Source organism: Oreochromis aureus, linkage group 4 (genome assembly GCF_013358895.1).
Source record: "Oreochromis aureus strain Israel breed Guangdong linkage group 4, ZZ_aureus, whole genome shotgun sequence".
Taxonomy (NCBI): Eukaryota; Metazoa; Chordata; class Actinopteri; order Cichliformes; family Cichlidae; genus Oreochromis; species Oreochromis aureus.
Genome location: NC_052945.1, coordinates 22,755,473 through 22,782,998, shown reverse-complemented (window position 1 = coordinate 22,782,998; position 27,526 = coordinate 22,755,473). Strand labels below are relative to the sequence as shown.

General features: G+C 40.1%; 1 protein-coding gene across 1 annotated transcript; it reads left to right on the top strand.

The window, feature by feature from the left end:
- Nucleotides 1-12,371: 12,371 nt before the first annotated feature.
- kcnj12b (potassium inwardly rectifying channel subfamily J member 12b) lies at nt 12,372-20,148 on the top strand. The gene is made up of 2 exons (XM_031732689.2): nt 12,372-13,153; nt 17,368-20,148. The coding sequence occupies exon 2, from the start codon at nt 17,464-17,466 to the stop codon at nt 18,745-18,747; it is 1,284 nt and encodes a 427-aa protein (XP_031588549.1). The 5' UTR covers nt 12,372-13,153; nt 17,368-17,463; the 3' UTR covers nt 18,748-20,148.
- Nucleotides 20,149-27,526: the final 7,378 nt, after the last annotated feature.

Here is a 27,526-nt window from a genome sequence, read left to right as displayed (position 1 = left end):
TAACGCATCAGAAGCTTTTTACGGTATCTCACTGGCGTCACTGTCGCCAGTGAGATACCGTTATGTCGTTATGTCGTAAATTACGTCAACAAAGTAACATCATACTGTGATTAAGAAATTGGTATACTACCGTTTATTCACGGTATGTCACTGTAAGCCCGCTGCAAGGTAATAAACTGCAATATATTAACCAGTAACTTACCGTTATCACGCATCATCAGTACCAAAATATTCATCTCTGCTAGAGGATACCGTTCCCAACAGGCGGTCATTTACTGTTTAACAGGTCGTAATTTACCGTAATTTCAGTTAACAGTAACATACTGTAAGAGACTGGAGGGTTCCAAAAAAAACTGGATGGATGGATGGATGGATAGATAGACACACACACAAAAATAATTCATGTGCTTTACACCACTTTTTATTTCAGTTCTGATTTTCCTCTGCAGAAATACACATTTCCAAAATCAAAACTGAAAAGAACTGAAAACATATTTTGATTGAGGAAGCACTTGTTTTACTAAACCATGTAATCCATTATTTTCTCAGATGGTTGTACAAACAATAACGATATTATGTCATATCCATATCATGGCAGACAACATATGCTCAAGTGTTGGGTTTTCTTAGTTATATTTTGTAGGGTCTTAAACCTACAATGTGAAGTGCCTTAGCATTCATTTTGTTGGCACCATACAAATAAACTGAATTGTAATGAATATAATATCAAGCCCCACACTTCTGCCTTTATATACACTTTGTCCAAAATACTGGCTCACACCACCAAATCAATGCACAAAGCAGGGTCCACAAGGACATGGATGAGCGTGTGTGGTGTGAAGGAACTTGACTGACCTGCACTGAACCCTGATCTTGCTTTGTGGACTGAGTTCATTGATTTGTAGGGTGAGCCAATACATGTGACAATTAAAGTGTAAGTAGCTGCAATAATTTTTAACAAACGGGTAAAAGAAGGAAAAAAAAATCAACACTGTTGCACTCAAAAACCTGTTGGACAGAGACAGCGTCTTGCAAGATGGCAAGAGAGCTTGTCTTCATTGTTGCTCATCTTGTGTAAATGTCCAGAAAGCATGGGCCATGGATCATCTGTGGAGACACAGGTAACAACACATTGGTCACTTAAATTATACAAGAAATTCACTAAAATGGCAAAAACAGTTACCTAATTTGAAGTTCTCCACTCAAATTCAGTAAGCCACTGGAGGAAAGTTGTGACATGAGGGTTAATGTGAACAACCTTTAAACTTCACAGTGGTCCCAGTCTTTCTGCTTGTCCCAACCTTGGAGGTACATTTTGTTCCCTCTTCAGGGTTTATCCTTACAAAAACCTTGCACACGCTGACTCCTGGTATTCCAGGTTCAATACATAGAATGAACCAAAGAAGACTGACATTGCATCAGCAAAGATGTTCTCTTTGTCCAGCTCAACAATTACACGCCCTCTGCACTCACCATCCAGCAGGTGGCGGTCATTGAACTTTGTCCTTAAATGTATAGGGGCAACATGTTGTCATTATGCAACATAAAATAATTTCAATACTTCACTTCTTCACACTGTCTAGATAGTCATGAAGCAAATAGCTATGTACAGTTAATTATTAATGGCCTTATGTACATAAGTCCGTTTTAACATATTATAATTGTACATAATTGGGAATTATTCTGCCCATTAAACACACCTAACAAAGAGTCAGCCCAGTTAAATTACCGGAGATGAATCAACTGTATGGTTATTTTGGAGTTTATAGTTTGTTCTGCTGTTAAACTTTACAGTATTGACTTCAGTATTTTTGCTGTTGGTGTAGCTAGATTACTATGTTGATCAGTAATATGTAATGTGAAATTTGATATTGTTACTTTGCTGGATTCACTGAGACACATGTCCAACAACCTTGGTTTATAAAGAAAATTACAGAAATTTGAGCTAACAAAACAGAGACTGGATACCTGTGTCCACGAAAAGCTCCTGTGCCAAACAGAAATTTTAATATGGTCTAATCAGCTCTATTTCATAAATGACTTCTTACCAAGCATAATCAGCCTTGGGGTGCTTGGCAGGCTTTTAACATGCAAACTGAACAATATAAATTTGCGTGCACTGAAGCCACAAAATTTAGAAATACACAGTTGCAAAAAGTTCAGTGACCAATTACCTTTCCTGAATGACATATGCAATGCAAAAATAAGAGTATTGTCAATAGGGACCAATTCCCAGTTTTTACATGATCAAAATTATTCACAAAAGGCTTCAATAAACAGAAAATGTGTGCCGACAAGAGAGCAGTGCACAAAAACGAAAAGATATTTGAGCTCGACGCTTTAATGGGTTTAACATGACTTAGTCAGCACTCCGCACCGTACAGGTAGTACAAGCACACCTGAAAACACTGACCAGCTAACAGCTTTAAGCATTTGGGCGCAACCTCGGTAGTTCACCGATTCACCTGTTGCAAACGTCCAAGTTTCTATCAAGTCTCATAAATCCATCGGCAACTATTACCTAACTAGTCTTTTGAGTCTCCACATTCATAGCTATTGACATTTTGTCTTAGCACTTGAATGAAAATATCCTGGTAGGGTAGCTTAAAAGTCAAAACAAACAGTAATAAGAACGCATTTCGGACTTCTCTCGAATAAGTGAAAAAACACTTACCTTCAGACTGATTAGCTGGTTCCGATCCAACTTTAATGTGTCCCATGTCAGTCCGTTTTAGGGAAAAAGTGTTAAGTGGTTTCATTTAATTTTGGGATACTCCCGCATGGACGAGCAATTTGGAGTCTAGCAGAGTTATCACGAATAGCATACGATCTTCAGATATAATCCAATCAACCTTGCATTTAACCCGATTGAACATCCAGTTACCTCTGACTACTTCTAAGTTGCACATGTTAACGGTCTCATCATCACTCTGTGCTGCAGCGAACTGGATCTGTGGCACAGAATAGTTGATGGTCATGTTGTTCTCCTGCTTTGCAGCTTTGTTTGAGTGTGAATTGCGGCTTAAACGTGCAAAACTAAGAGAAGCAGATCAATATTTTCTTCTTGTTGTTATTTAATGGTGGTTGGCAACCAGCGAAAGGAGCATTAACCACTCGAGCAATATTTTCTATCCCCATTGTTGTTTTGAAAGTGAATACCCGACGTGTGCGTCATACGTCACGTTATACGTCAGGTGAAGGTGTGGTGTCAGCTATCGCACCTGTCGCATTAAAAAGCTTTGAAAACGTAACAATTGATTTAAAAACACAACCCAACGCGCTAAACTGTGATAATGTGCAGAGCATATTATTAGGTTAGTTCACTGTAGTTAGGCAGAGGTGTCTTAAAAGTACCACCTTATACAAAACAAATGAAGGTCCAGAAAGAATAAGAAGAGAAAAAGGAACACCATGCTAAATTAAGTCATTTTAAACATTACTCTAAATGTAGCCATTAGTATTTGTTGCTGGCCATACAAAAAATAAGTATACTTCAATTATATTTCCCAAGTATACCTTACCTAGTACGTATACTAATAATGCTTCTTGGGACTATATTGGCCCCGCTTTAGTACATAACAGTATTCTTGAAATTAACTTTTAGATGTACTTTTTGTTCACCATAATTGTACTAGCATAATGTCATAATGTCTACAAGAGTATAATTAAAATATACGCGACTCTATCACAATACTAACCTTACAAGTATACTATTAATTAATAGTATTACTAATGTTTCACATTGTTTGACTTAACAAATACATTTATTAATATATGAGGTTCCATTCAGTTCAAGGAATTAAATTTTAGTGTGGCTGCAACTTACTCCTTAAGTTAAAAATTATGCTGTAGTTTATATGTTATACTACTTTCACAGTGAATCACATTTTATGGTAATACACTCTGAATGAGGATTTAAGTAATTACTTTTAGATCTACAGTAGAAAACAACAGAAATCCGGATGGTGTAATAGTATAATCTCAGTAACATCACCAGTTGTTACATTTGCTGTATTTTACAGCTGTTTCCATGAGTACGGTGAGTTACCGTAAAAATAATGTAATCTCATGGAATTTTCCCACAATTACATGCAAATTACAGTACTAAACTGCTAACATCCTTTAGAGTTTTTTACTGTTGATTTTGCAGTACTAAGCTATGGAAATTACTGCAAAGGCTAACAGTGTAGTAAAAATGTGGATGAGACTAACACAGGGTTCTCAGAAACTCACGCCTTTTGAAATCATTCATGGCAGACCATTTCCACTGCCAATCACAAGTGAACCTTTAGATAAATCAATCAGAGAAACTACACTAGCAGAATGGATGTCGAAACTACTAGAAAACAAAGATATTGTTTTGAACAATAAACTGCCTTCTGAATCTTCTCCAGTATCTTGCAGGTTGAAGCCAGGTGATTGGGTCCTGATTCGAGTTCTCCATAGAAAGAATTGGAGCTCGCCCCGCTGGGAAGGTCCCTACCAAGTGCTCATCACCACACCAACCGCCTGTAAGATAGCAGAGAGACCATCTTGGATTCACCAAAGCCACTGCAAGAAAGTGAGTGACAGCCCAGACTCATAGACTCCAGCACCCCTACCTTCTGGTGATCTACCTGGTGAAGAGAGGGCTGATTGGGTATATCCCGCCCTCTACTTCTCGCCAGTAGTCTACTCACCCGAGGATCTAGGTGTGTTTGGCTGTCATGAAGACACTCGCCGTCCTAGCAGCTGTCCTCCTGCTCCTAGCAGGACTCCTCACACTTTTCGAGGACAATAAAGAACAAAACACAAGCCAAACGTGCCGCCAGCTTTTCGGGCGTTGGCTATCAGCATAATAAAATCATCATCAACGAGACAAGCTCATCTACCATCTACTCGCTTAACTTCCTTAGTATCTTTCAGGGACCACCCCAACACGAGATAATCACCATTGAAGACGCTGGACTTGACAATGGAACGTGTGACCAACTTTTCTGGATCAACTTCAACGTGATGAACCGGAACACATCCATTCACTTCCCAGTGTTCTTGGACCAAACCCCAGGGAAGAACCACTCCATGTGCTACCGGCAAGACAACGGTAACAGACCGCTTGGAAACACCACTAATTGTAATCAGACTAGAGATGGACCGATCCGATATTACGTATTGGTATCGGTCCGATACTGACCTAAATTACTGGATCGGATATCTGCGAAAAATAAAAAATGTACTCCGATCCATTAAATATAAAAAAAAGCATCTCACAAAACTTGCAACACGGCGTAACTCGGCTCATAACCGTAGCACGTTGCAGCAGTATGCGTCACATGATAGAGCGGCTGTGTGTATTTGGAGCCTCGCTACCAAACCAGCATTTCATCTCCGAGGAAGTTATCCCAGAGAGAAGTAAAGCAAGTGTGTAAGTTCATCTCTGAATGTTTGTAAAGCGTTCCCATGTTAAGCTTAACAACCGATATATGGAGCGACTGCCTCTCTCTCTCTCCCTCACCTTCCTGCCGCTACTTCAATCGTGAAACTGCTTAACGATCAGCTGATCGGCTTTTCTGTTGCGAGTCCGTCTCTCTTCTTTGTTTTTGGCCCACTTCGCGCCAGAAAGAGGAAACCAGCGGCTGAACAACAGCAGCACGTTTAAGCTTGATAAGCTGTTGTTAGAATTTATTTAATATTACTTTCTACACCAGGATCTTTTTCTACGTAGCTGACGGCTGGTAACTGTGCAGGGACGGATCTAGCAAAGTTTAGCCAGGGGGGCCGATAGGGCATGAACAGGGAAAAGGGGGCACAAAGACATACTTTTCTTTCTTATTCTCATTTAAAATATGTAGCTTTTAATAAATAATTATCTGAATCTTACACCCAAAGTTTTAATCTGATGTAAAATGTATAGAAGTCCATTAAATCAAATCAAAATCAAATCACCTTTATTGTCACGTCACATGTGCAGGTACACTGGTACAGTACATGCGAGTGAAATTCTTGTGTGCAAGCTTCACAAGCAACAGAGTTGTGCAAAATACAATAACGTGCAACAAGCAAAATATAAAAATGGTTAATCTAAAAAGTAATAAATATATGTACCATATATAAAGGTATATACATTACTGAATGTGTGTACTAAATATGTTTTTCTACGTGTGTGTGTGTGTGTGTGTGTGTGTGTGTATATACATGTTTTACAAATGAAATAGAGTAAACAATAAAATAAGATATATAAAATATAAAATATACAGAGGTAGGTATGTGCAAAACAGTGGCATTAATGTACAGTATGGAGTGCATAATGTTGAAGTTCCAGTAGTGAGGGTGAGGTGTCTATGACGTGTTCAGCAGTCTGATGGCCTGGTGGAAAAAGCTGTCTCTCAGTCTGCTGGTTCGGGACCGGATGCTGCAGAACCTCCTTCCTGATGGAAGTAGTCTGAAGAGTTTATGGCTGGGGTGACTGGAGTCCTGATGATCCTCCCGCTTTCCTCAGGCACCGCTTCCTGTAGATGTCTTGGAGGAGGAAGCTCACCTCCAATTATCCGTTCAGCACACCGCACTACTCTCTGGAGAGCTTTGCGGTTGTAAGCGGTGCTGTTGCCATACCAGGTGGTGATGCATCCAGTGAGGATGCTCTCAATGGCACAGCGATAGAAGGTCCTGAGGATGCGGGGGCTCATGCCGAATCTTTTCAGTCTCCTGAGAAAGAAGAGGCGCTGCTGCGCCTTCTTCACTGTCTTGTTTATGTGTACTGACCACGTAAGATCCTCAGCCAGATGTACACCAAGGAAGCGGAAGCTGCTCACTCTCTCCACAGCGGCGCCGTTGATGGTGATGGGGGTGTGTACTCCTCTGCACCTCCGGAAGTCCACTATCAGCTCCTTTGTCTTTGCGACGTTGAGGGTGAGATGGTTGTCTTGACACCAGTGGGTCAGGGCGCTGACCTCCTCCTCCTCCATTACTATATATAGTAACTCTTAAGTCTATATACCCTAGTAAGCTATAGTACTTTTTCCTTTGGGAAGGTACCATCTGTGAATTCTGCAATTCTGTAGAAGAAAGATTTTGAATCTATTTAATTATTCTTGAAAAATAATTTGTTTCTGTGCATTTTTTTTCACCCTGCATCAAATTAAAGTTGATTACATCGATTAAGCATCATGAGGTGGAGGGTGGGTGGTTCCCTATTTTTTTTTTTTTTTTTTTTGCTGGGAGTTTGCAACCCTATTAGTTAGGTTGCTTAATATTTCTGCTAAGTACTCTTTAAAATACCAGAATAGGGAGGATGGAGCAGGTTTAAGTTAGGTTTTAAGTTAGGTAAGGTTTATTAGATTGATCAGTGTTGCTGAACTATGAAATATTTTGGGTGCAGTGTATTTTTTACACACAGGTATAACAGAATAGCTTTAGTGTTGTTGTTTATTTAAACTTGAGTATGAACTTATACAAAATGCAGCAAGATATTAAAAAAACAGTTTTATTGATTAAAAACACAATATCGGATTCATATCGGTATCGGCAGATATCCAAATTTATGATATCGGTATCGGACATAAAAAAGTGGTATCGTGCCATCTCTAAATCAGACCGCTGGAAACGGAGAAGGTGCCCCTGTGAACACAGCCAACCCCTCTAATGGCACCTACTGGGTGCAAGGAATGGCCTGGCTATGTGGACAACGTGCTTATTTCATACTACCTCCAGGGTGGACCGGAGTTTGCGCTCCCATCTTCATCTCAGATCACACCTTCAAAATAACTACAGGAAACGCCACAAGGACCCGACGACGACGAGACGTCTCTGCAGTACAACCACATGACCCTATCTGGGGATCAGATGTTCCACAGGAATTTAAGCTTTGGACAACCGGCCAGAAAGTGACCCACGCCCTGTTTCCCTGGGTAGGAGTCGGAAAACATGCTTTACGAATTGAAACTCTGGACTACCGTTTTGGACTGTTCCTGAATGCATCCTGTAACATAAACGATAAACAGAATCAAGAAATTGACGCTCTGCGCATTGCAGTAATGCAACACAGGGTGGCGTTAGACATGATCCTCGCTGAAAAGGGAGGACCATGTGTCCTCTTTAACAACACATGCTGTACATACATTCCAGATAATGTACACTCATCCAATATGACTGATGCTCTGAACACACTGAGACAACTCAGGGCTGCACAACAACAAGACTATGTCACAAACACTGAAGATTGGCTTACATGGTTGATAAGCGGCTCATGGAAGTCCCTTTTGATTAAAGGATTAGTTTTTGTGGGAGTTTTACTGTTATTGCTTTGCTGTTTTACCACATGTATTCTTCCCTGCATACAGTCCATGATAAACAAGGTGATCGCAGTCCGTGTACAGGCATATTTGACTCTGCCCATGGACGAAGACGAAGATGACCCTCCTAAAGATGACTTAATTACAACATCATAATGTTGTAATTGATCTGTGAATGACATGCTGATCATTCCTAATCTTCTCCATCCTCATCACTCAGAGCAGTTACTAGGCACCCAATGCCAACCAAGAACTGAATTTAAATACAAAACCTGTTTAGAAATCATTCTTCATGGCAATAAAATCATTACCATGTACTTTTTAAAATGATCCTCTCTTTAAATAACTGTGTAAAATGTATTCAAATTGCTACATCAGAGTAATAGTGACTGGAAAGCATAAACTTTCCTCACTGTATTTGTGTGTGTGTGTTTTCATGTGCACCTGCAGGGTTTGTTCTTAGTCGAGCTGCCCCACAAACTCACCAGGCCCTCATGACTGATCAGCAACTGGTGAAGAAACACCAGTACACAGGTGCACCTGCTCGAGCTGTAAAAATAAGTGGCCCATTTAGCCATGCAAAGATCAATTACCGCAACTGGCTCAGAGACCGCTCGGGTCTGCACAGTCTGCTTCTCCAGTGATACACTTCAGTGCTGCTGACAGGACCACGGCTTTGATTATTTGTGCGACGGGAGCCCAAGTTTGTGTTCTCAAATCGGCACAGAGCTGCGCAAACTTCATTCCCACTTTGATTTGAACCACACTGTTATAAAATCAGGTCTAGAGGCGTGTGACCTACATGCAACTTAACTCAAACTCGTCAGTGTTTCCATGACAATGGATAAATCCTACGTTGTTCACCTGAGAATACCAGCCCTGGGACCAGGGGGGGTGATGAGGCTGATGGGTGTTTGTGCTGTAAGGAAAATATGCCAAGAGCAAACTAAACAAGTTTGGTTCATGAGATCTGTTTGTGATCTGACAGACCACGCCGTGGTTTATTTATTTATTTATTTTAAATCTAATGACTGATGGAAATAATGTGATTAAAAAAAATCCACACTCTTTCATTATTCACTTGTATAAGGCAGAATAAGGGAAACAAAGATTTCATTAGGCTTTTGACTGAGTACAGTAAAGACTGACCTGGATTCAACCTCCAGTGCGGAGCTATCATTGCCTCTATGTGTTACTGGAACTGAGAGTGCTTTATTATTATGTTCATTATGCAGGTCTGAAGCATATTCACTAACTGGAACAGGGAGGTTGGAGAACAGCTACTTAAGAAAGAAAAAAAAAATCATGCATCTTGTGTATGTTCAGCCTTTTGTTTCTGTCGGGTGGGTGAACAACGCCTCTCTTCCCCACTCACACAGTTTGTGTTGTCTGCCAACAGATATTTTGTACTGCATCTCATCCTTCGTGTTTGCTCTCTCTCTTCCTTGATCACTGCTGTATGAAGCAAGCTTGTCTCGGGGCTTTGCAAAGTTTACACCCTAACTTTGTTTCTCCCTGCTGTCTTTAACAAAAGAATTTAACAAGGAGCACATTACAAGCTACCACCAGTACACCAGTATAGAGTATTGCTGGGTTATAATTGCATAACAGCCGTAATAGTTTTGTTTAACAGAGCTTTGAGTAAAAACCGTGTGCCCTTATCCACACAGGCATAACCACAACATGGTGAAACACCGGAAATGAAAGTGTAGTGTGCTGATCAGCAATGAGCTGAGAATCTTAAAGGTGATCAAACCCTTGTATGTTCCTCAGTGCAGTCGAGCCTGGCCCACTTTATCCTGCTGCAGAGAAGGGCCCTTTAAATAACTCGCTGGGTGTGAAGTATAGGCCGGGCACTGGCCACACTTTGTCCTGATAGCACACTCCACATCCCCATCTGGGGCCGCCATCCCCTAACTGAACCCATAACCTATTTACAGGTCTGACATCATAGTAAGACTTCATAGTGTACATGTACAGTAATAATTATGAGCACTTAGAGTGCTAAGATCTGTAGTGCTTGTGTTTGTCTGTAGTCTGGCCAATTCTTCATGAATGTTGTTGTTGTTTTTTTGTTTTTTTTTTGCGTGCAATATCTTGCATGCAAAGCAGTGATTCACGTGCAAGATGCTTGCACCCAAAACAGATCCAGTGGGACTAACACTCACAAAGGTCAAATATTATTTCCTCTTATATTTAGAAAACTGATACCGAAGTCATCTCGCCTTAGCTTCCTTGCAGGCCATCATAGTGGCTTGTTGCACGTAAACCTTCCACCGATCCCTCTGCTCTGTGACCTTCTCCAGTGAATCTGGGTTAGGCTAGCACTGGAAATGATAATCCTGTTTTTGTCTTGTTTAAGAATTACAAAGTGCTGGACAGCTACACGCAGCTTGTAGATAACCCATGTTCAGTCCAACCATGCAATTTTTAATTTTCATTCTTACTGGTCATGTACACACACACACACACACACACACACACACACACACACACGTAAATTGTGTTTGAACACATTGTGTTTTTTAGTTTTTTGCACCACGGTGCCTTAATTTCACATAATCACAATATTTGTCTTTTTTTTTTTTTTTTATTCTTGTACAAGCGCAAGTTTACCCCTGTGTTGCATCATCTTCCCTTTCAGTAGCACTCTGCAAATTTTGAGGAACTTGGAGGAGCAGCTGCTGTGGTTTTGGAAGCCAAATGTTTTGCAGTTCTTGCTTGTTATAGGATTTCAGCTGCCCGGCAGATATGGGCTTCCTTTGTTCTGTCTTTTTTTCATAATCTCTAAATGTTTTCACTTGCTCACATCTGTGGACTACAGGCAGACTGCTGAGCCTTTTCCCCCCCACAAAGCCACACTTTGTAATACGTGAAAATTCCAGTTTAGCATTGCCCTTAAATAAGTGAGGCCTTACCTGAAAAGATACCCTCTGGATGACAGCATGTGTTGCTCTAAAATTTGCATATATTCAATAACTAGACGTTCACATAGGTGCAGGCTATCACTGCCTTGGGCACTAATGCACCCCTCATAACATGCTGGCTTTTAACCTATAACCTCCACAGACTCTCCTCCTACAGAGGATGCAGCGACCAGAATTACCAGAATTTCAGATTTTCCTTAGTCAGACCATAAGAGGTCATGCAGTCATGAAAGTCAGTGCTGCTTTTCAGGTTTCTCTGATTCTTTTAATGACACAGAAAAATAAACCCCCCAATTTCCAGAAGTAGATTTTTTTTTTTTTAAAGCCATCCAAATCATTTAAACCATTTGTCAGTCTGAACATCAGATATTCTTTTTTTGAACTATAAAAATGCCTTAAATGATTTGAAGATCAGTCTATTTTTATTTAGACAAAAACTGGCATTGAATTTTTTGTAGATATGTCTATGCAATATAGCAGCATGGTTGTGCTGTGGTTAGCAGTGCTGCTGCCGAACAATAGTGTCCTGGCTTTGAACCCAGTCTGTGTGGTATCACTCCGGTTAGTCCAGCTTTCTCCCACAATCACAACACCAGTCATGTAAAGGCATTTTATATTGTAAGATAACAACCTTACAAACTCATATGTATATATGACTCATCATATGACCGTCATTTCAAAATGCTGCTTTGTCTAATCATGGTTACACACCCTTAAAAACATTGATATTCCTGTTGGCATTAGCGGTTTGAGTTCAGTTGCTAAGTAATGAATGATATCACGCTAACACACTGAATTGAAATGTTAACTATTGTAAGAAATTTGCAACATAGTCTCATTTCAACTTTGTTGGCATGCTGATGCCATCCATAGGTATAACTGCTTTAAGCTTCTAGTGCAGCCTTTAACAACTTCTCAGTGGCGTTGCAATGTTTAAGATGCTCACAGACTTCCTCATTCACTCAGGAATGCACACAAAAATCAGAAACTGCCTACATGGTCTTTTCAAAGTCCAGCATATTCAACAAGAGCTGCTTTGCTTTCTCACTGAGTAAAAATGGAGACCACCCACTCTGTGATCTGCTAGATTTTAGTTAGAAAATAGGGTATACAAATGAAGTATAATCTATATTTGGAAATAAAAAGTTTACTCATGTAGAAGCAGTGTGGTGTGTTCTTTAGGCAATGCTGCCAAAGTATAATCAAATACATTGTCATTAAAAAAACACAACCCAAAGAAACCAGTGTGTCCCCCATCGCTCTGTGGTGCACAACAGTCCTGAATAAACCAGTCCGTTCTTTCAACGCCGCTGATGATCACCTGACTGTCAACACTTTGTAGGGGAAGCGCATGTAGTCTCCAAATGCCAAGTATCTACAGTGACACTGTGGAAGGGAGGGGGAGGACTGGAGCTGAGCAGTGAGCAATAGTTCACTAGATGTGGGATACAGAGTGGGATCTGCAGCAGAACGAGATCAGATAGCAGATAGTCAGAAAGTGTGAGACACGTGGAAGAAGAGAGACTGCCGATTCTCCCAAGACTCTAAAATAAGCTGTGAAGAATTGACTTTTTTGATTGGACTGGACTCAACAGGCCACGTGACCACTACATTCATCTGATTTGGGATGGCTGTGATCGAGGTGCCGTTCTGTTTTTGAAGATCACAATTACAACTTCCCTGCTTCACGAAAACCATTTTGTTATTTCTGGTCTGTTCCCGATCAACTGGATATCAATCCGGGGGTGACCCTGGAGTATTTCAGAGCACGAGTGATTGCTCTCCTCATTCAGTGGAGAAAGAGATGAAGACACTCTGTGGCTATTTACTTTTCTACCTCAGGAGGATAGAAGAAGAGAAGAACTGAAGGAAGCCAAACATGAAGCAGCTTGGCTAAAAAGCTTGGAGATTTGGAAGAAAAGGAAAGTTGGAAATCAGTGTTTTCTTGCGAATAAGGTAAGTCGCTTGCTGCTCAATTCATTAATGTTTTCGGTGAAAACAGTTTCTGCTGTGATAAATGCCAGCAGATAAAAAGACTCATCGCTGCTCCTGAGTTAAGATCACAGCCCAGCAGGCAGAGTGTGGCTCCTGAGAGAGCCGAGGAGCAGTCGCACAAATAATTAGATATTAATATCCCTTGGACACTCAACATCCTGCTTCCTAGCAACTAGACCTTCGAGAAACACTCACTCACAGGGGGAAATGGTCAAATTTGTTATTATAAGTGTCATCCTTGATCCTGAACTTTAAGCTCTAACAAATATATCCCTTCTTGACTTCTGTCTGGTCTGTTATATGTACTGGGTATTAATGCCTAACTATCCACGGTGTGGTCAGCTTCTATTTTTAACTTTTGTTTTTTGATGCATCTTTTATACCCTTATCCTATTTATGACCTGACTAGGCACCTATAATGTTTCAGACACACCAAAGAGAGTCCAAACAACATAATACATGATAAAAATATCTGAAAGTAAGCAGGACACAGCTTGTGGAAACCTGTAGTTGAGGTGTTTTCCACTGAATCTCTCCTGTTTCCAGGGCAGTGATGTGACTGTCTCCTATTTAAGGGTTTTTTGAATTCAGATTATTTAAGGTACATCAGACCAGAATGCAGCTACATCATTCAATTCAGTGGAAACCAAAAACTAAATGTAATAATAATAATAATAATAATGATAATAATAATAATAATAATATTTCCTAGATGTTTCTAGAAGTCTCTCTACTTTGGCAACAATTTGGGCACTTACGTGGGCAGTTATTTTAAAGCAATACCTTAGAATAACTTTACCTTCAGTAGTCACCAGGACAAGCTCGATCAAATGCACGATCGTCATTTAAATTTGATGAAAACTGCTTCACAGGTTAGCTGACTCTGACAACAAAAAGAGGTTTAAAAACATCTTTTACCTCCGTGGAATTTATATTCCTAACATCATCTTTTACGTCACATAAGTTTGCATTCAGGGTACCATTTTTCTCTGATCATGTCTCACACAACACAGTAACACATTTTTGTATATTAACGTGAAAAACAAAACGATCACCAAGTCAGCAAGATGACGTTAGCATTTAGCTCCAAGCCCTGCCTTGCATAGCCGAGTGTTGTGTTTAATAAAATAAGATTAGCCTTTTTAAAAACGTGTGCACACACACTAGAGATTGGTGATATAGTCTTAAAATTACATCATGATATGGCAAGAATATTTACAATAACAATATTCCTGACAATATATAAAAAAAAAGAAAAACATATGATGGTTGCAGCCTTCTTTTCCAATGAGCTACTGTAATTGATGACACACCACCAAGTGTAAATCTATCAAAACATAGGCAGCAGCAGTAGCATTATATAGTGTACTAGTAGTAGAACATCATAAATCAAATGTAAGCATAAAAGTAGCCTAGGTGGTGTTTCCCCATGAAATTTAAAGTAAAGGTGTAAAATAACTGTTGAACACTTTGTCACACAAGAATGAAAAATATTTTCTACCTGGGATGTTGAATCTTGGGTCGAGCTCTTTGACCAGCTAAACTCCTGCTTTTCCATTGTGTCACTGTTTGCTCTTCCTGTCACATGGAAAGCAGCTAGCATTGCTGGGTTAAGTTGTTTACATTTGGGTCACACGTCACCAGCTGCTAGAATCTCGTCCTTCACAACCTGGTTGCACTCAACAGCATATTTTTTAGCATCAAGTGGTGAAACGAGTTTGTTATTTCAATCTTTACTAAGAACAATTTTCTTTTTCTGCTTACTTTACAAAGCACAGACACGTCCGGGCTTGTTGCATTGTTGTTCACACTGGGGAGTGTAAACTAATGACATTCCTATAACAATAATATCGCAATGTAACATTTTAATATCACGTAAAACTTTACACCAGTATTATTGCGAACAATTCGATGTGACACAGCCCTAATCAGAGGTGCAGCTACTTTGTAGCCACATGTAAAAGAAGCGCAGAGGCTTTTACCTTTTCAGTGTGCTCTCAAAACATGCATTTTAATAGGTGCTTTTTTTTTTTTTTTTATATACATACATATTTTTGTGTTTTTTAACCTTTATAGGACAGTACGCATAAGAAAACTAGAACAAAGAAAATGTGGTAAATAGCCTCGGAGCAAATTCAAACCCAGGCCTCGACATTAGCTTTACTGTATAGGAGTTACCTGTTCTAACCAGTAACCTATTTCAGATACCTCAGAACTTGAAGTTAAAACTCAGGAGTGACGTCGCTCACGAGTTAGCACGTTCCAGAAAAAGTGACGGAAAACAGGATTTGTTTTGGTTCTTAGCTAAGTAGAGCCATTCAGTTATCACTAGCAATACAGTATAATACTTATTTTTTGTGCACACATTCATGGATAAAGCCTGATCAGTGCTCTGTGTATGGCTTATTTAGTGAGTGAAAAATACATAACAGTAGCAGAAGAGATGCTACTGGTTACGTTCAGTGCCGGCTTGCTAATTCGGGGTATGTTGGTCTGTTCCGACTTTCCGAGTGGGAAATCCGAGTTGAGGGGGCTTCCATAAAAAATGTACAACTGGGTACTCAGAATTTCCGACTTGAGGAACTACACCATGTTGGCCGTTATTAAAAACAAGATGTCAGCTGCAGATTTGGCCAGAGCGTGCGCGCCCTGTTTCTAAACAACAGAATTTTTTTTTTAAAAGTCTACCAGTCTGGAAATTTTCATGCTCTCTACAGATTTTTTTTTTTAACTAATCAAACAAAACTTTGCACAAATGTTGTCAAACATCCAGCGATTATTAATATCTATATTTTTATTTTCTAATATAATCTATTGCATTATAAATCCTTATTTTGTATATATTATGTTCGTTTTGTCATCCCCCTGTGAATGCTATGTTATGTTCTCCATTTCCGTTTGGTTCAAGTGTCTCGTTAAATGTACATCGCCCGAACGTAAATTAACAGTCACCAAAATTTGTGTCCACAGCACAATTTTGTTCAAGTCACCACCAAATATGGAATGAAAAGTCTCTATAGTTATTACATTTTGGGAAAAACATTTCAGAAAATGAGGTGTGGGTAGCTCAATCCAACACATTTACTAATTTTGTTGAAAAGAAATTTTTATATGCACCTTTGCATGAATATTGCGCAACTGAAGGTGTAATACATCCAAGAAAATAAGAGTGTAAAGAATTTTTTTAACACTGTGAATGACAGTAAGTTCAGGGGTTTTTCGTTGGTTGGGAAGGCGGTGCAATGTCATACAAAAGCTTTGTAATGACATGATTTGTAAAACTTTGAAAATCTTTCAGCATGCTGTAAAACATTATTGCTTAGTACAACACACACTTGAAAGCAGGGTTTACTCCACATAAAGTGCTCCTTTTTCAGAAAGAAAAATCCCATTAAGTGCCTGAAGTGATGCCATTGATTTCTGCCATCAAACCATTTCTATCTCCATGACACCCGCTGTTCTGCCCCATCTTTTTCAGCCCATATTACTTTTCAGTTCAGCCTCACAAGGGAATCACACAGCCTCATCACTGTACTCCAGTGACTCTAATAGTTTTGCCAGCTGGAAGAAACAGAAGACACGTCACATAAAATGGCAGGGCATTGGATTAGCTGGCTATTTCTGTACCTTGTTGAACAGTGAAACATTCATTGTATATACCGCAGAATTTCTGACAGAAGAGGTGGAATGAAAGCAAAGCTTTTTTTATTGGATGCCAATAAAAATCTTTCATCCATTAAATGTCTGTTTTATTTTACTTCAGCAACGTATAAGCAACTTTAAAAAAACACTGAAGATGATGAATTAAGCTACATGGAGAGCTGAACCAAAATCAGCAGTGACACATTTATAAGTGTAGACGTGCTTTGGTTGAGAAAGAAATGTAATATCTGTAATGTGGATGGCAGAAGACATCAAAATGAGTAGAGAAAAATTAATTCAATCATGCCAAAGGTACTTCAGGAAGGGGAAATTGAAGTAGAAAAGAGCATCATTTTCACTGGGCTTGACTAATGAATCTGATACACAATGCTGATAACCATGTGACCGTACCGCCTTCTGATGCTGTGTGATTATCTCAGTTCTTTGCTTAAATAAAGGTAAATACAATTGTCTTATTTTTCCCCTATTATTTGATGTTGTGTATTAATATTCTGCCTGTGTTTCCTTTACAGCAACCTTTACAGTGCTGGGCACTTCCCCTGAGCCTGGTCAGTTTTGTATGAGCCAGGCTGATAGCGTGAAGCCCTGTGGCTGTGCTCCACTGAGGCATGAGTGTGGGAAGAGCCCACCACCACCACCACAGCTTCTTGTCCTGTGAAGAAGAAGGCTTTAGACTGAGCACTATGCCTGCTGTGGGCAGTTTTGGCAATGGAAAGATCCACACACGACGCAAACAGCACAGCCGGTTTGTCGGCAAGACCGGCCAATGCAACATCCAGTTCGCAAACATGGATGAGAAGTCACAGCGGTACATATCTGACATTTTCACTACTTGCGTGGACATCCGCTGGCGATACATGTTCCTGCTGTTCAGCTTGGTGTTTGTGGTGTCCTGGTTAATGTTTGGCTTTGCGTTCTGGGTCATTGGCCTGCTCCATGGTGACATGGACAGTCAAGGAAGGGACGAGAGTTTTGTTCCTTGCGTCATGAACGTTCACACCTTTGTGGCAGCCTTCCTGTTCTCCGTTGAGACCCAAACAACCATTGGGTACGGAGCTCGCTTTGTCACAGAGGAATGCCCAGCAGCTGTCTTCATGGTGGTCTTTCAGTCTATTATGGGGTGCATCATTGATGCCTTTATGATTGGCGCCATCATGGCAAAGATGGCAAGGCCCAAAAAGCGTGCAGAGACGCTACTTTTCAGCCACAATGCAGTAATCGCTATGCGTGATGGGAAGCTGTGCCTCATGTTCAGAGTTGCAAACCTAAGGAAGAGCCACATCGTGGAAGCTCACGTGAGAGCCCAGCTGGTGAAGCCCCGCTACACAGAGGAAGGAGAGTACATCCCCCTGGATCAGATCGACATGAACGTCGGATACGACAAAGGCACGGACCGCCTGTTTCTGGTTGCCCCGCTCACCGTCCTACACGAAATTGATGAAGAAAGTCCACTCTTTGGCATCAGCAAACAAGATCTCGAAGCAGCCGACTTTGAGATCGTAATTATACTTGAAGGGCTGGTGGAGGCCACAGCCATGACGACGCAAGCACGCAGCTCGTACCTGCCCTCGGAGATCCTGTGGGGTCACCGCTTCGAGCCCGTCATTTTCGAGGAGAAGAACCAGTACAGGATAGATTACGCCTACTTTCACAAAACATTCGAAGTACCATCCACCCCCAGGTGCAGCGCCAAAGACATGGAGGAGAGAAAATTCCCAACTTCTGGCGCCAACTCTTTCTGCTATGAGAATGAGCTGGCCTTCATCAGCAGGGATGAGGAGGACAAGGGAGACATGGAGAAAGAGCAGGACAGAGAGTGTCCATCTGAGTTAGTGAATGAGTCGACATTTACCGAACACGAAACGCCCTCTCGTAGAGAATCTGCGATTTAACCTTTGTCTGGTGCTTGTTTTGAGCATCGCCACGTGAAGTGACCTATGACTGTCATCCTGCTGATATGAGGACACCGCTGAGGCAGGAGGAGGACCAGCAGTACAGAGTAGTGAAGCTCATCCGTGGACGTTTTAGGCTCTCCAGAGATGATCACTGACTTTTATGAAACACAGCTGTCATGTTACAATTGCAGAAGTTCCTAGTAATAAAATGCATGACAATAGCATAGTTTTGTATAAATATTTTGAGAAATATTTCCCAGTCATGGCAGGACTATCTGTAGGTTCCTCAAATTTGCAGCGACGTGTGCAGTGAACTTGACTGAACTTGAAGTTATTGTTTAGGAAACTAGACCTGGTGAATACTTCTCCAAGCTCAACTGATAAAAACTAAAGTGTAAATCAAAAGTGGATGAGAGACAGATTTTCATCCTAAGCAAACTTCTTTGAATGACAACAATATTAAATGCTCTTCATTAAACACCGGCAGCGACTGACTTGACTGGTTGGCACAAATGCAGTTATGAACGCAAGACAAGGTAGAGTTATACATATTTCTATCACAAAAAGGGGAAATAAATTATGTCACATCATTTGTAAGTTTTGTATATAGCAGGGAAAACTATTCATCTCTGTTTATTTCAGCCAGTGACAAATGTTGGAACTCTCAATTTTCATTTGAATTACTTGCAGTTTACTCGAAACTCAGCGGCATTACGAGTAGGAGTGGGACAAAATATGGATAAGGCAATATCTTGTATAGCTTTCCTGTACAGCTTGTTACATTGCTGGAAATTATGATAATCTTGGAGCCCCAAACGGATTCCCCTGCTAGTTCGATTTACCAGGGACACCAAGCCATGACTGTTATAGTGTGTATTAAATTAAAGTTATTGCAAGAAGCTTACACGGAGAAAGTGGTGCTGGACAGCAGGGGAAAGCAAATGACTGGGATAATTAATTGAATTTAGAAATGTTTATAAAATCAATTATTCTTATTATGTACTGTATATTATAATATTGACACATAGAAACACAAACTAACACCACATTACAGTGAATAAACACATGATTCCTTTCCCCTTTTTGGTTATTTTCCTTTTAGCACAGATATTGAACTGTCTTACCCTGTATTAAGTATTCCAAGTATGCTGTAACCTGATATCACTTGTTTTCATTGCTAATATACCATTGAAGAACTAGTTTGCTCACTTCTGTTGGTAACTATTACTATCATTGTCAAACTTCCCACTGGTACTGCACACATTATGCAGTTTACTCTCATAATAGAAGCTCCAAGCAAAGGCTCCTTAATTAGAGATTCCCGATAAACAGGATCAGCTTTTCCAGGTTGGGACTATCGGTTTTGTCTGGCTAATGATTTTATCTGCTCTGCTTAGCTGCTTAATCAAGGTATTGTTAGTTTCGCGATCTGGCTGAAAAGGCTGTGTCCGGCTGACTTTGTGAAGTCTTTAAAACAAGGGTTCTTAAATATAGAAGTTCTTGTGACTATCATGATACAAAGACTAAGGCTAAAAGCCTCAAGCCCAAAACGTGCACTCTCACAAGTTGCAGAACCAGTGCATAAAACCTTCTAATAAAGAAAGTGCATTGATCTTGTACATAAATAGGTATTTGTAACACTCAAATTCTAGGTCTGAGCAACAGAAAGCTATGAGAAAAAGATCACTTGAGGGAATTATTAGACAAACACTTAAATCAGAAGGAAACAATCCCAGCTACAGTATTTTGTGCTTAAAAGTTGGGGGGTGGGAGGGACAGAGTCCAACTTGCAAAATGGATACAAAACACAGTCCTGAATGATTGAAAAGAAGGCAGCTGGACTCCTCTAAGCTCCTGAGAACATTTTGCCAACCATCCAAGAGGCTTCTTCAGTTTTAAAACAAGTGGTGGAGAATCTCAGGTATCTAACCCCTAGTATGGCTGTGCCCTTGGAGGTGGTCCTGTGGGTAGTATTAATCACATGACAAGAGCCAAGGTGTGAAAAAAGGCATGAAACTTCATCTCCCACTATCATGTGAACCGTCTTGATGAATGCTTGAAGATGAAATAGTTCATCTGGAAGTTTTCACTTGGCATCTCATAACTCATCCAAGTGAATTTTCAGTTCTTACCTGACGGCAGATTTCTCAGACTTTATAAACAAATAATTTTCATAATAACCAAAAGTAGCTCAATGTCATGACCACTGATCAATGGCTGTGAGTATAAATTTAAAGAGAGTTGATTGTTGAGAGGAGAAACATCTTCACAAACCTTAAAAAATCCAGTTGCCCTCTTTTTAAGCATTCAAGATCATGACCATGATCCTGCTAGATCCACCACCCTGTACAAGCCAGACCAAAGAACACCCCAGCCTCAGCAGGCCAGAGAAACAGGAAAAATACGCAGCATTGTTTGCTATGTAGAGTATTAGTAGACTAGAGTGGAAGCACAATCAAATACACCTGCCTTCAATTAACCCAACAAAAGCACAGCCGTTGCCTTCTAGCAATTGTGAAACACACAGACCCACAAATCCACTCCAAAATCAGTGCCAATTCCCCACAACAACTGTGGAGGTGGATTATAGTGCAGAACAGCCCATGTACCCTGTTATAAATTTCACTCCTCCATATAGCTATGATAAGAAAAAGTACTTTTGTTGAGGAAATGTGGCTTAGCTTACAAACTACGACCAAGACAGAGATTTTTATTAGTGGGCCTTTTGTATCCTCCACAGATTAAAAATGCAGAGAAAGGGCTTTTACAACTAGTATTATAGTAAATATTGCAACTGTAGATTGCTGGTGATGAAACTAGACCATGGAAAATGAAGCACAGATATGCTAACATTAGCTTACAGTAGATTTGATCTGAGCACGTCCTTTATTGTCTTCTGCTAAACCAGTGACTCCACAAGAAAGATAATTTCTGAACCCTGTAATAATCTAAAGTAAGGATGTTTGCTAGGTTTACCTAGATAACCTCACCTGATGTTACTACCAAGGTCAGCAATGTTTCAGACATGCTTTGCTCACTTACAGCCCCTGAGCTACGATTGTACATTTGGCAGTTTGAGTCAGAACTTAGAAAACTCTCATTGGAAATAAATTGTCTGTTCCTCTCAGAGGCAACAGACTATGAAATAAAAATAAATCCGCCCACTTTTCTCCTTATAAATGTTATCCTGCAAATCAAAATGTCAACTTGAGCTGTGTGGATGAGAAAAAATATATTTAGAAATAAGCAAACGCTAATAAGATCTAACGACTCACTGGTTAAAAAAACAAAACAAAAAATAACTTGAAGGTTAATTTTGGAGGGACCCCATCGGCAACAGAAGAGTCTAATTAAAGTCATCTGAAATTAAGCACTGTGCCATATGTGACCCATGGGACACAGAGTGGGCTAATACTGTGTCACATCTGAGCCCTTTACAAGGAAAAATCAAAAGGGGATGCCTGACACAGCAACTATGTTCATATGAAGTCTTTTGATTTATAGATTCTCAGATTTGAGGGGATTTTCAAAAGATATGTCATACTTTTTTCTGCAAAACAGGTATTTAGAGTAAAATCAGAACATTTTAACATTCTCAGTCAGTGCAAGCTAATCAAATCTTGTGCAAGATACCTTAAACTATTTATTAATTGAGATTAATGAATGTGAAAAAAAAGCTAAGCAAAGCAAAGTGACCCTGAGCGTCCTAGTTTTACTCTGACCTGATCATCTGATGGAAGATTACATGCAGGGCTAAAAAAAAGAAATGATAACAGCCACTGAACAGATGCACTTTATTAATTTTTGTTCTGCTATTTAATCTCTTATTAACAGTCTGGTGCTTTTCTTGAGGAGGGAATATTGTCTTAAACTTCCTTCTCTTCTTAATAAGAATAATAGGTCAGACTGTGTATTATCTCAGGAGAGACGAATTAGTTTCCCCTCCATATTCATCAAACTAAAAACTCCATGTGGGTTAACTTAGACGCCTAACTGCCATTTCAGCACATTTCAACACATTTGTATATCTCTATATATTGCTGACTTGTGCTGAAACTATCAGAATAGGTTTGCTCTAGAAAACAAATAGTGGTTCAAATGCTCCAAGAGTAAGGTCGAAGAGTTTTTCCATGTAAAACGGCAAAATGTTTAGTACATCTGTCAGTCTATTTTAAATAAATGTTTTGCTTCTGATCTGTCAGGCTGAATGCTCATAATTATAGACAGAGAGAGATATATACACTCACTAGCCACTTTGTTAGGTACACCTGTCCAGCTGCTCTTAATCAAATATCTCATCAGCCACTAGATAGGGGAAGAAAAGTGATTTAAGTGACTTTGAACATGGCACCGTTGTTGATGCCGGTCTGAGTCTTTCAGAAACTGCTCATCTATTGAGATCTTCCCATACAACAGACAAAAAAATTCAGTGAGTTCCCTGAAAAAATACTTTGTTGATGGTAGAGAGGAGGATGGCCAGACTGCTTCAAGGAAATCATCATATAATCATTTGTTACAGCCAAAGTATGCAGAAGAGCATCTCCGAAAGCAAAACACGTGAAATCTTATAGCAGATGGGCTACAGCAGCACAACGCCAGACTACGTGCCGCTCCTGTCAGCTAAGAACAGGAAACTGAGGCTACAGATTGCACAGACTCACCAAAATTAGACAGTAGAAGATTGGAAAAAGGGTATCTGGTCTTGTAATGTCAGAATCTGGCATAAACAGCATGAAAGCATGGATCCATCCTTGTTTGAACTATTCAGTCAGGTGTTGGTGGTCTAATGGTTCGGGTAATCTTCTGGTGGGAGGGGAACACACTGTGTTACCAAATAAAATGTGGTGTGAGTGTAAATTGGCACATGGTTTTATAAAAGTAAGGGATTGGAATTTTTAGTGTCTTGAGAAATAAATAAACTGGAAATACTCTTTTTGCCTAAAGGATTGAAATGACATCTAATGAACTGAACATCTCTGACCTCGTTTTGCTCTTTTCCACTAAATGCATTTGAAGCCAAACTCTTTTTGTTTCCTTGCAGAGTTTTGTTTGTTGTGCGAGACAACACCTTAAATATGGGAGATGCACTAAAAAGAAGAAAAAAGAAAGACTCCTCCTGCTCACTACCACAATAAAATCTATCCGATAAAGCCAAGCTTTCCTTCTTTTTTGCCCTTTGTGGTAGTCAGACACTAAGGACATGAATAATCTTACAATAAGCATCTGATGAGTGCGTATGATGTAGTGTGACTGAGGAAAGTAAGTGAGCCGTTTGATAAGCAGAAAGGAATGGACTTTGATTTATGGCTGTGATTTGGTTTGAGGGTCAGAGGTTTCTTCTTTCGCTCTTATGCAACCAATCAGTCACGTCTTTGCATACACACACACAAGACTTGGCAGTTCTTTTGGATTTCGCTGCCCTGTAACCTTGAGCACTTGTAGAGGGATCACATGCACATATACTCACACCATAGAAATCTGATGTAGAGCCTTCGTCACTGTTCCTGCTGCAGTTTAACAGGTTATTTTCACTCTCTTTAGCTCTCTTTCACAGTCACAGAAAGTCTCCACTGATAGGAAACACTCCAAATTTGGTTAAAATGTGCAAATATTTTATTGCCCCTATGTGCTGGGGGTACCTCTGTCTAATCGTAATTCTACCCAGATCTAGTTTTACTCAATTACCAGCTAATGTGACCCGACATATCAGGAGTCAAAGTGAGGCTGTGAGAAATATTAAACTCGTGGCACACTGTTCTGTATTTAATTACATTTGACTTTCATGCTATTAGTGCCAAATGAAAGCACAATTTCTTACTTTTATCCGTCTGTATCCTCTGAGATGTGCTGTGTGTGATGGAAGGAGCACTGAGAATAAACCTGGGATGCTTCCCACCCACTCTGCACTGTTGTGGAGGATGAGAAGCCGTTGAGGGTCAGTCTTCAAACATGCAGAGTGGGTTGCTGAAAGGCAAATTCAGCCTTAATTGGACCAGCTCTATTCTTTACCTCAGCTCCTAGAAGGAGGTGGAGGGTGGAAAAAAGAAAATAACATGATGCAGCACTAACAGCTGCATTTCCTTAAGCAATAACTCTGGACATTTTAGGCCCAGATTTTATTTTTATGGACTATAAAGTCACGCATAGAGTTCAATTTGCTAAACTTACAAAACGCTGCGAGCTCATTGTTTCTGGAGCAATTGGTCAGGAAACAAACAAAGAAAAGAAAACTTAACCCCAAAAGATCACACGCTCTCTCTGTGCAAAGATATGGCATGGGTTCTACTTAACACTTTCCCTCCTGATTCTGCATGTTCTACCCGCTGTTAAAATGCAACACATCCTTTTAAAACAGGTTAAATGTTACGACAGAGTATTTGGGACACACTTAAAAAAGCCACAAAAAACAGAAGTATTGCTAATTTTGCTAAAAAGCCAAATGTGGAGAATTAACTTGTCATTTCAAGTCAAACCACAGCCACGGCTGCTATACCCCCTACAAAATGCCTAGTGTAGATGAGTTAGTGAAACAACTAGTCTTATTGTGTCTTGTGATACAACATACCCCCTCTGTACTGCTCAAGGGTGTAACCATCGATATCCTTGCATCTGTCCATTGCTAACTATTACATCTTGCACAAATCCAGTCAACTCGTCCAGCTTTCTGCACACTCTGTTCAACATCCATATACTGGTCACCACACCGTCTCTATGTGCTAAATAGTATTTTGAGTTTAATCTCAAAATGGACAATTTTTAAAAAAAATTATTCTATGTGGCTCTAATGCTCCTTTGTAAATTGTGGCCCTTTTAGAGAAAACAAAATAGATGCAGCACTTTTGTTGCCTCTTTATTTCAATTTAGTGGAGCTGAAAATGTTTAGGACAGGTTCAATAACAAACAGCCTGGAGCTTAATGTTGCTCCCATGTCGTTAATCATCGATTCAGAAAAACCTTAAAAGCTGATTTGAGGTCTCTGCATTTAGATCCTCGTTCAGCTTGATATAAATCCCAGTTAGCCAGCGTTCATGTCCTAATAATCAGGCTTTGGGAAATGAGTCTTCATGTTGATAATGAAACCATTAAAGCCCTCCTTGACCTTCCAGTGTCAATTCTAACCAAGACTGAACATGTCACGGAAACCACTGCAGCATCTTTTTGCTATTATTATATTATATTGCAGCTTTTCCTTCCATTAACAGCAACACCGGGCAGCTAAGGCGGCGTCATGCTATTCTTTTGAGGGGTGTGACCAGCTTAAAGGTTAGAGAAATGCACTCGTGAACGGAACATGGCTGGTTGGAAAAACACCACCCTGTCTGGGAAAGACTGTGGGAGGAAATCAGGGCGTTTTTGACTGCAATGTAAACTATGATCATATTCTAATAGAGGCTGTGCTAAAGAAGCCTGCTTGGATATCATTATGTAATAAAGAAAAGGGGGAAAAATCAAAGAAAAAATGAATAACTAGAGAAATGTGACTGTACACAACAGGTGCGACCACACTGACCTGTCAGGAAACTCAAGCTACAGTTTGCACAGCTCACCAAAATTGGACAACAAAAGTTTGGAAAAATGTCACCTGGTCTGATGAGTTTAGTGAGAATTTTAGCGTGAAAGCAGGGACCCATTCTGCCTTGTAGTTGTATCCATCTTCTAATGGCTGCTTCCAGTAAGATTTATCACAAACCTCAAATCAACTCAAACTGGTTTTGGTGAGTTCACAGTCACCAGATCTCAATCCAGCAGAGCACCTTTAGGACGTGGTGGAACAAGAGAGTCACATCATGGACGTGCAGACAACAAATCTGCAGCAGCTGTGTGATGCTGTCATGTCAACATGACATAGACCAAATTTCTGAGGCAAGTTTCCAGCACCTTATTGAATCTATGGCATGAAGAATGGAGGCAGTTCTGCTGACCAAAAGGGATCCAACTAAGTTTAACAAGGTGTTACTAATAAAATGGCCAGTGAGTATATGTATTCTTTCCTTCCTTCCACTAATTTTATTGCTAATTGTTGTTTTTAATAGTTGACAAAAAGTAATTAAACCAGTCTTTTTAAAAACATGCTTATAATCAATAAAGTTTTATACTGTCTGTAAATAAAACCTTTTTTTAAAAAAAATTCAGGCAACCAAACAAGTTATGCTGAGAGCTAACAGAGGTCCAACCTAACCCTGTAACCAAGTCTCAACCCTAAAACATCTCTTCTTGTTAAAATGAAGAAGAAAACTGTCGTTGCATGATTCAGCAAACATCCCCAGCAGGTTTAAACACAGCTGAACCACATTCAGCATTAAATATTAACACACAGTCAAGGTTTGTATCAGTGAAACATACTACTGTTTTCTGTCTGGTCATCTGTGTCTGTCTCGCAGAGGTACTTTTGCTCATGGAGATGTTTACCCTCCAGCTGAGCACATCACTCAGTAGTACTTGCTGCTCCAGCCTCGATTCCTGCAGACGTACAGTATTTGATTACAGCACGGAGCTGATTGGATTACAGGAGGCACTGACTCAAATACCGACAGCAAACATGGAGCAACTGGAGCGCTTCCTTCTGGGAATGAACGAGCAGAGGGAGACCGACTGCTCAGTGCACACTGAGGTCAGGCTGGCTGAGATCTGCTGAAAGGCTCTAAAGTCGAACACTGTCACCATCCAACAGCTATGAAAACTACAATCTTCCCATTAATCTCATTTGATGCACGTGGTTGTTTAGTTATGTAGCAAAAAAAACCACGTTTTTCTTGACCTGAAAACTTTGTTTGGA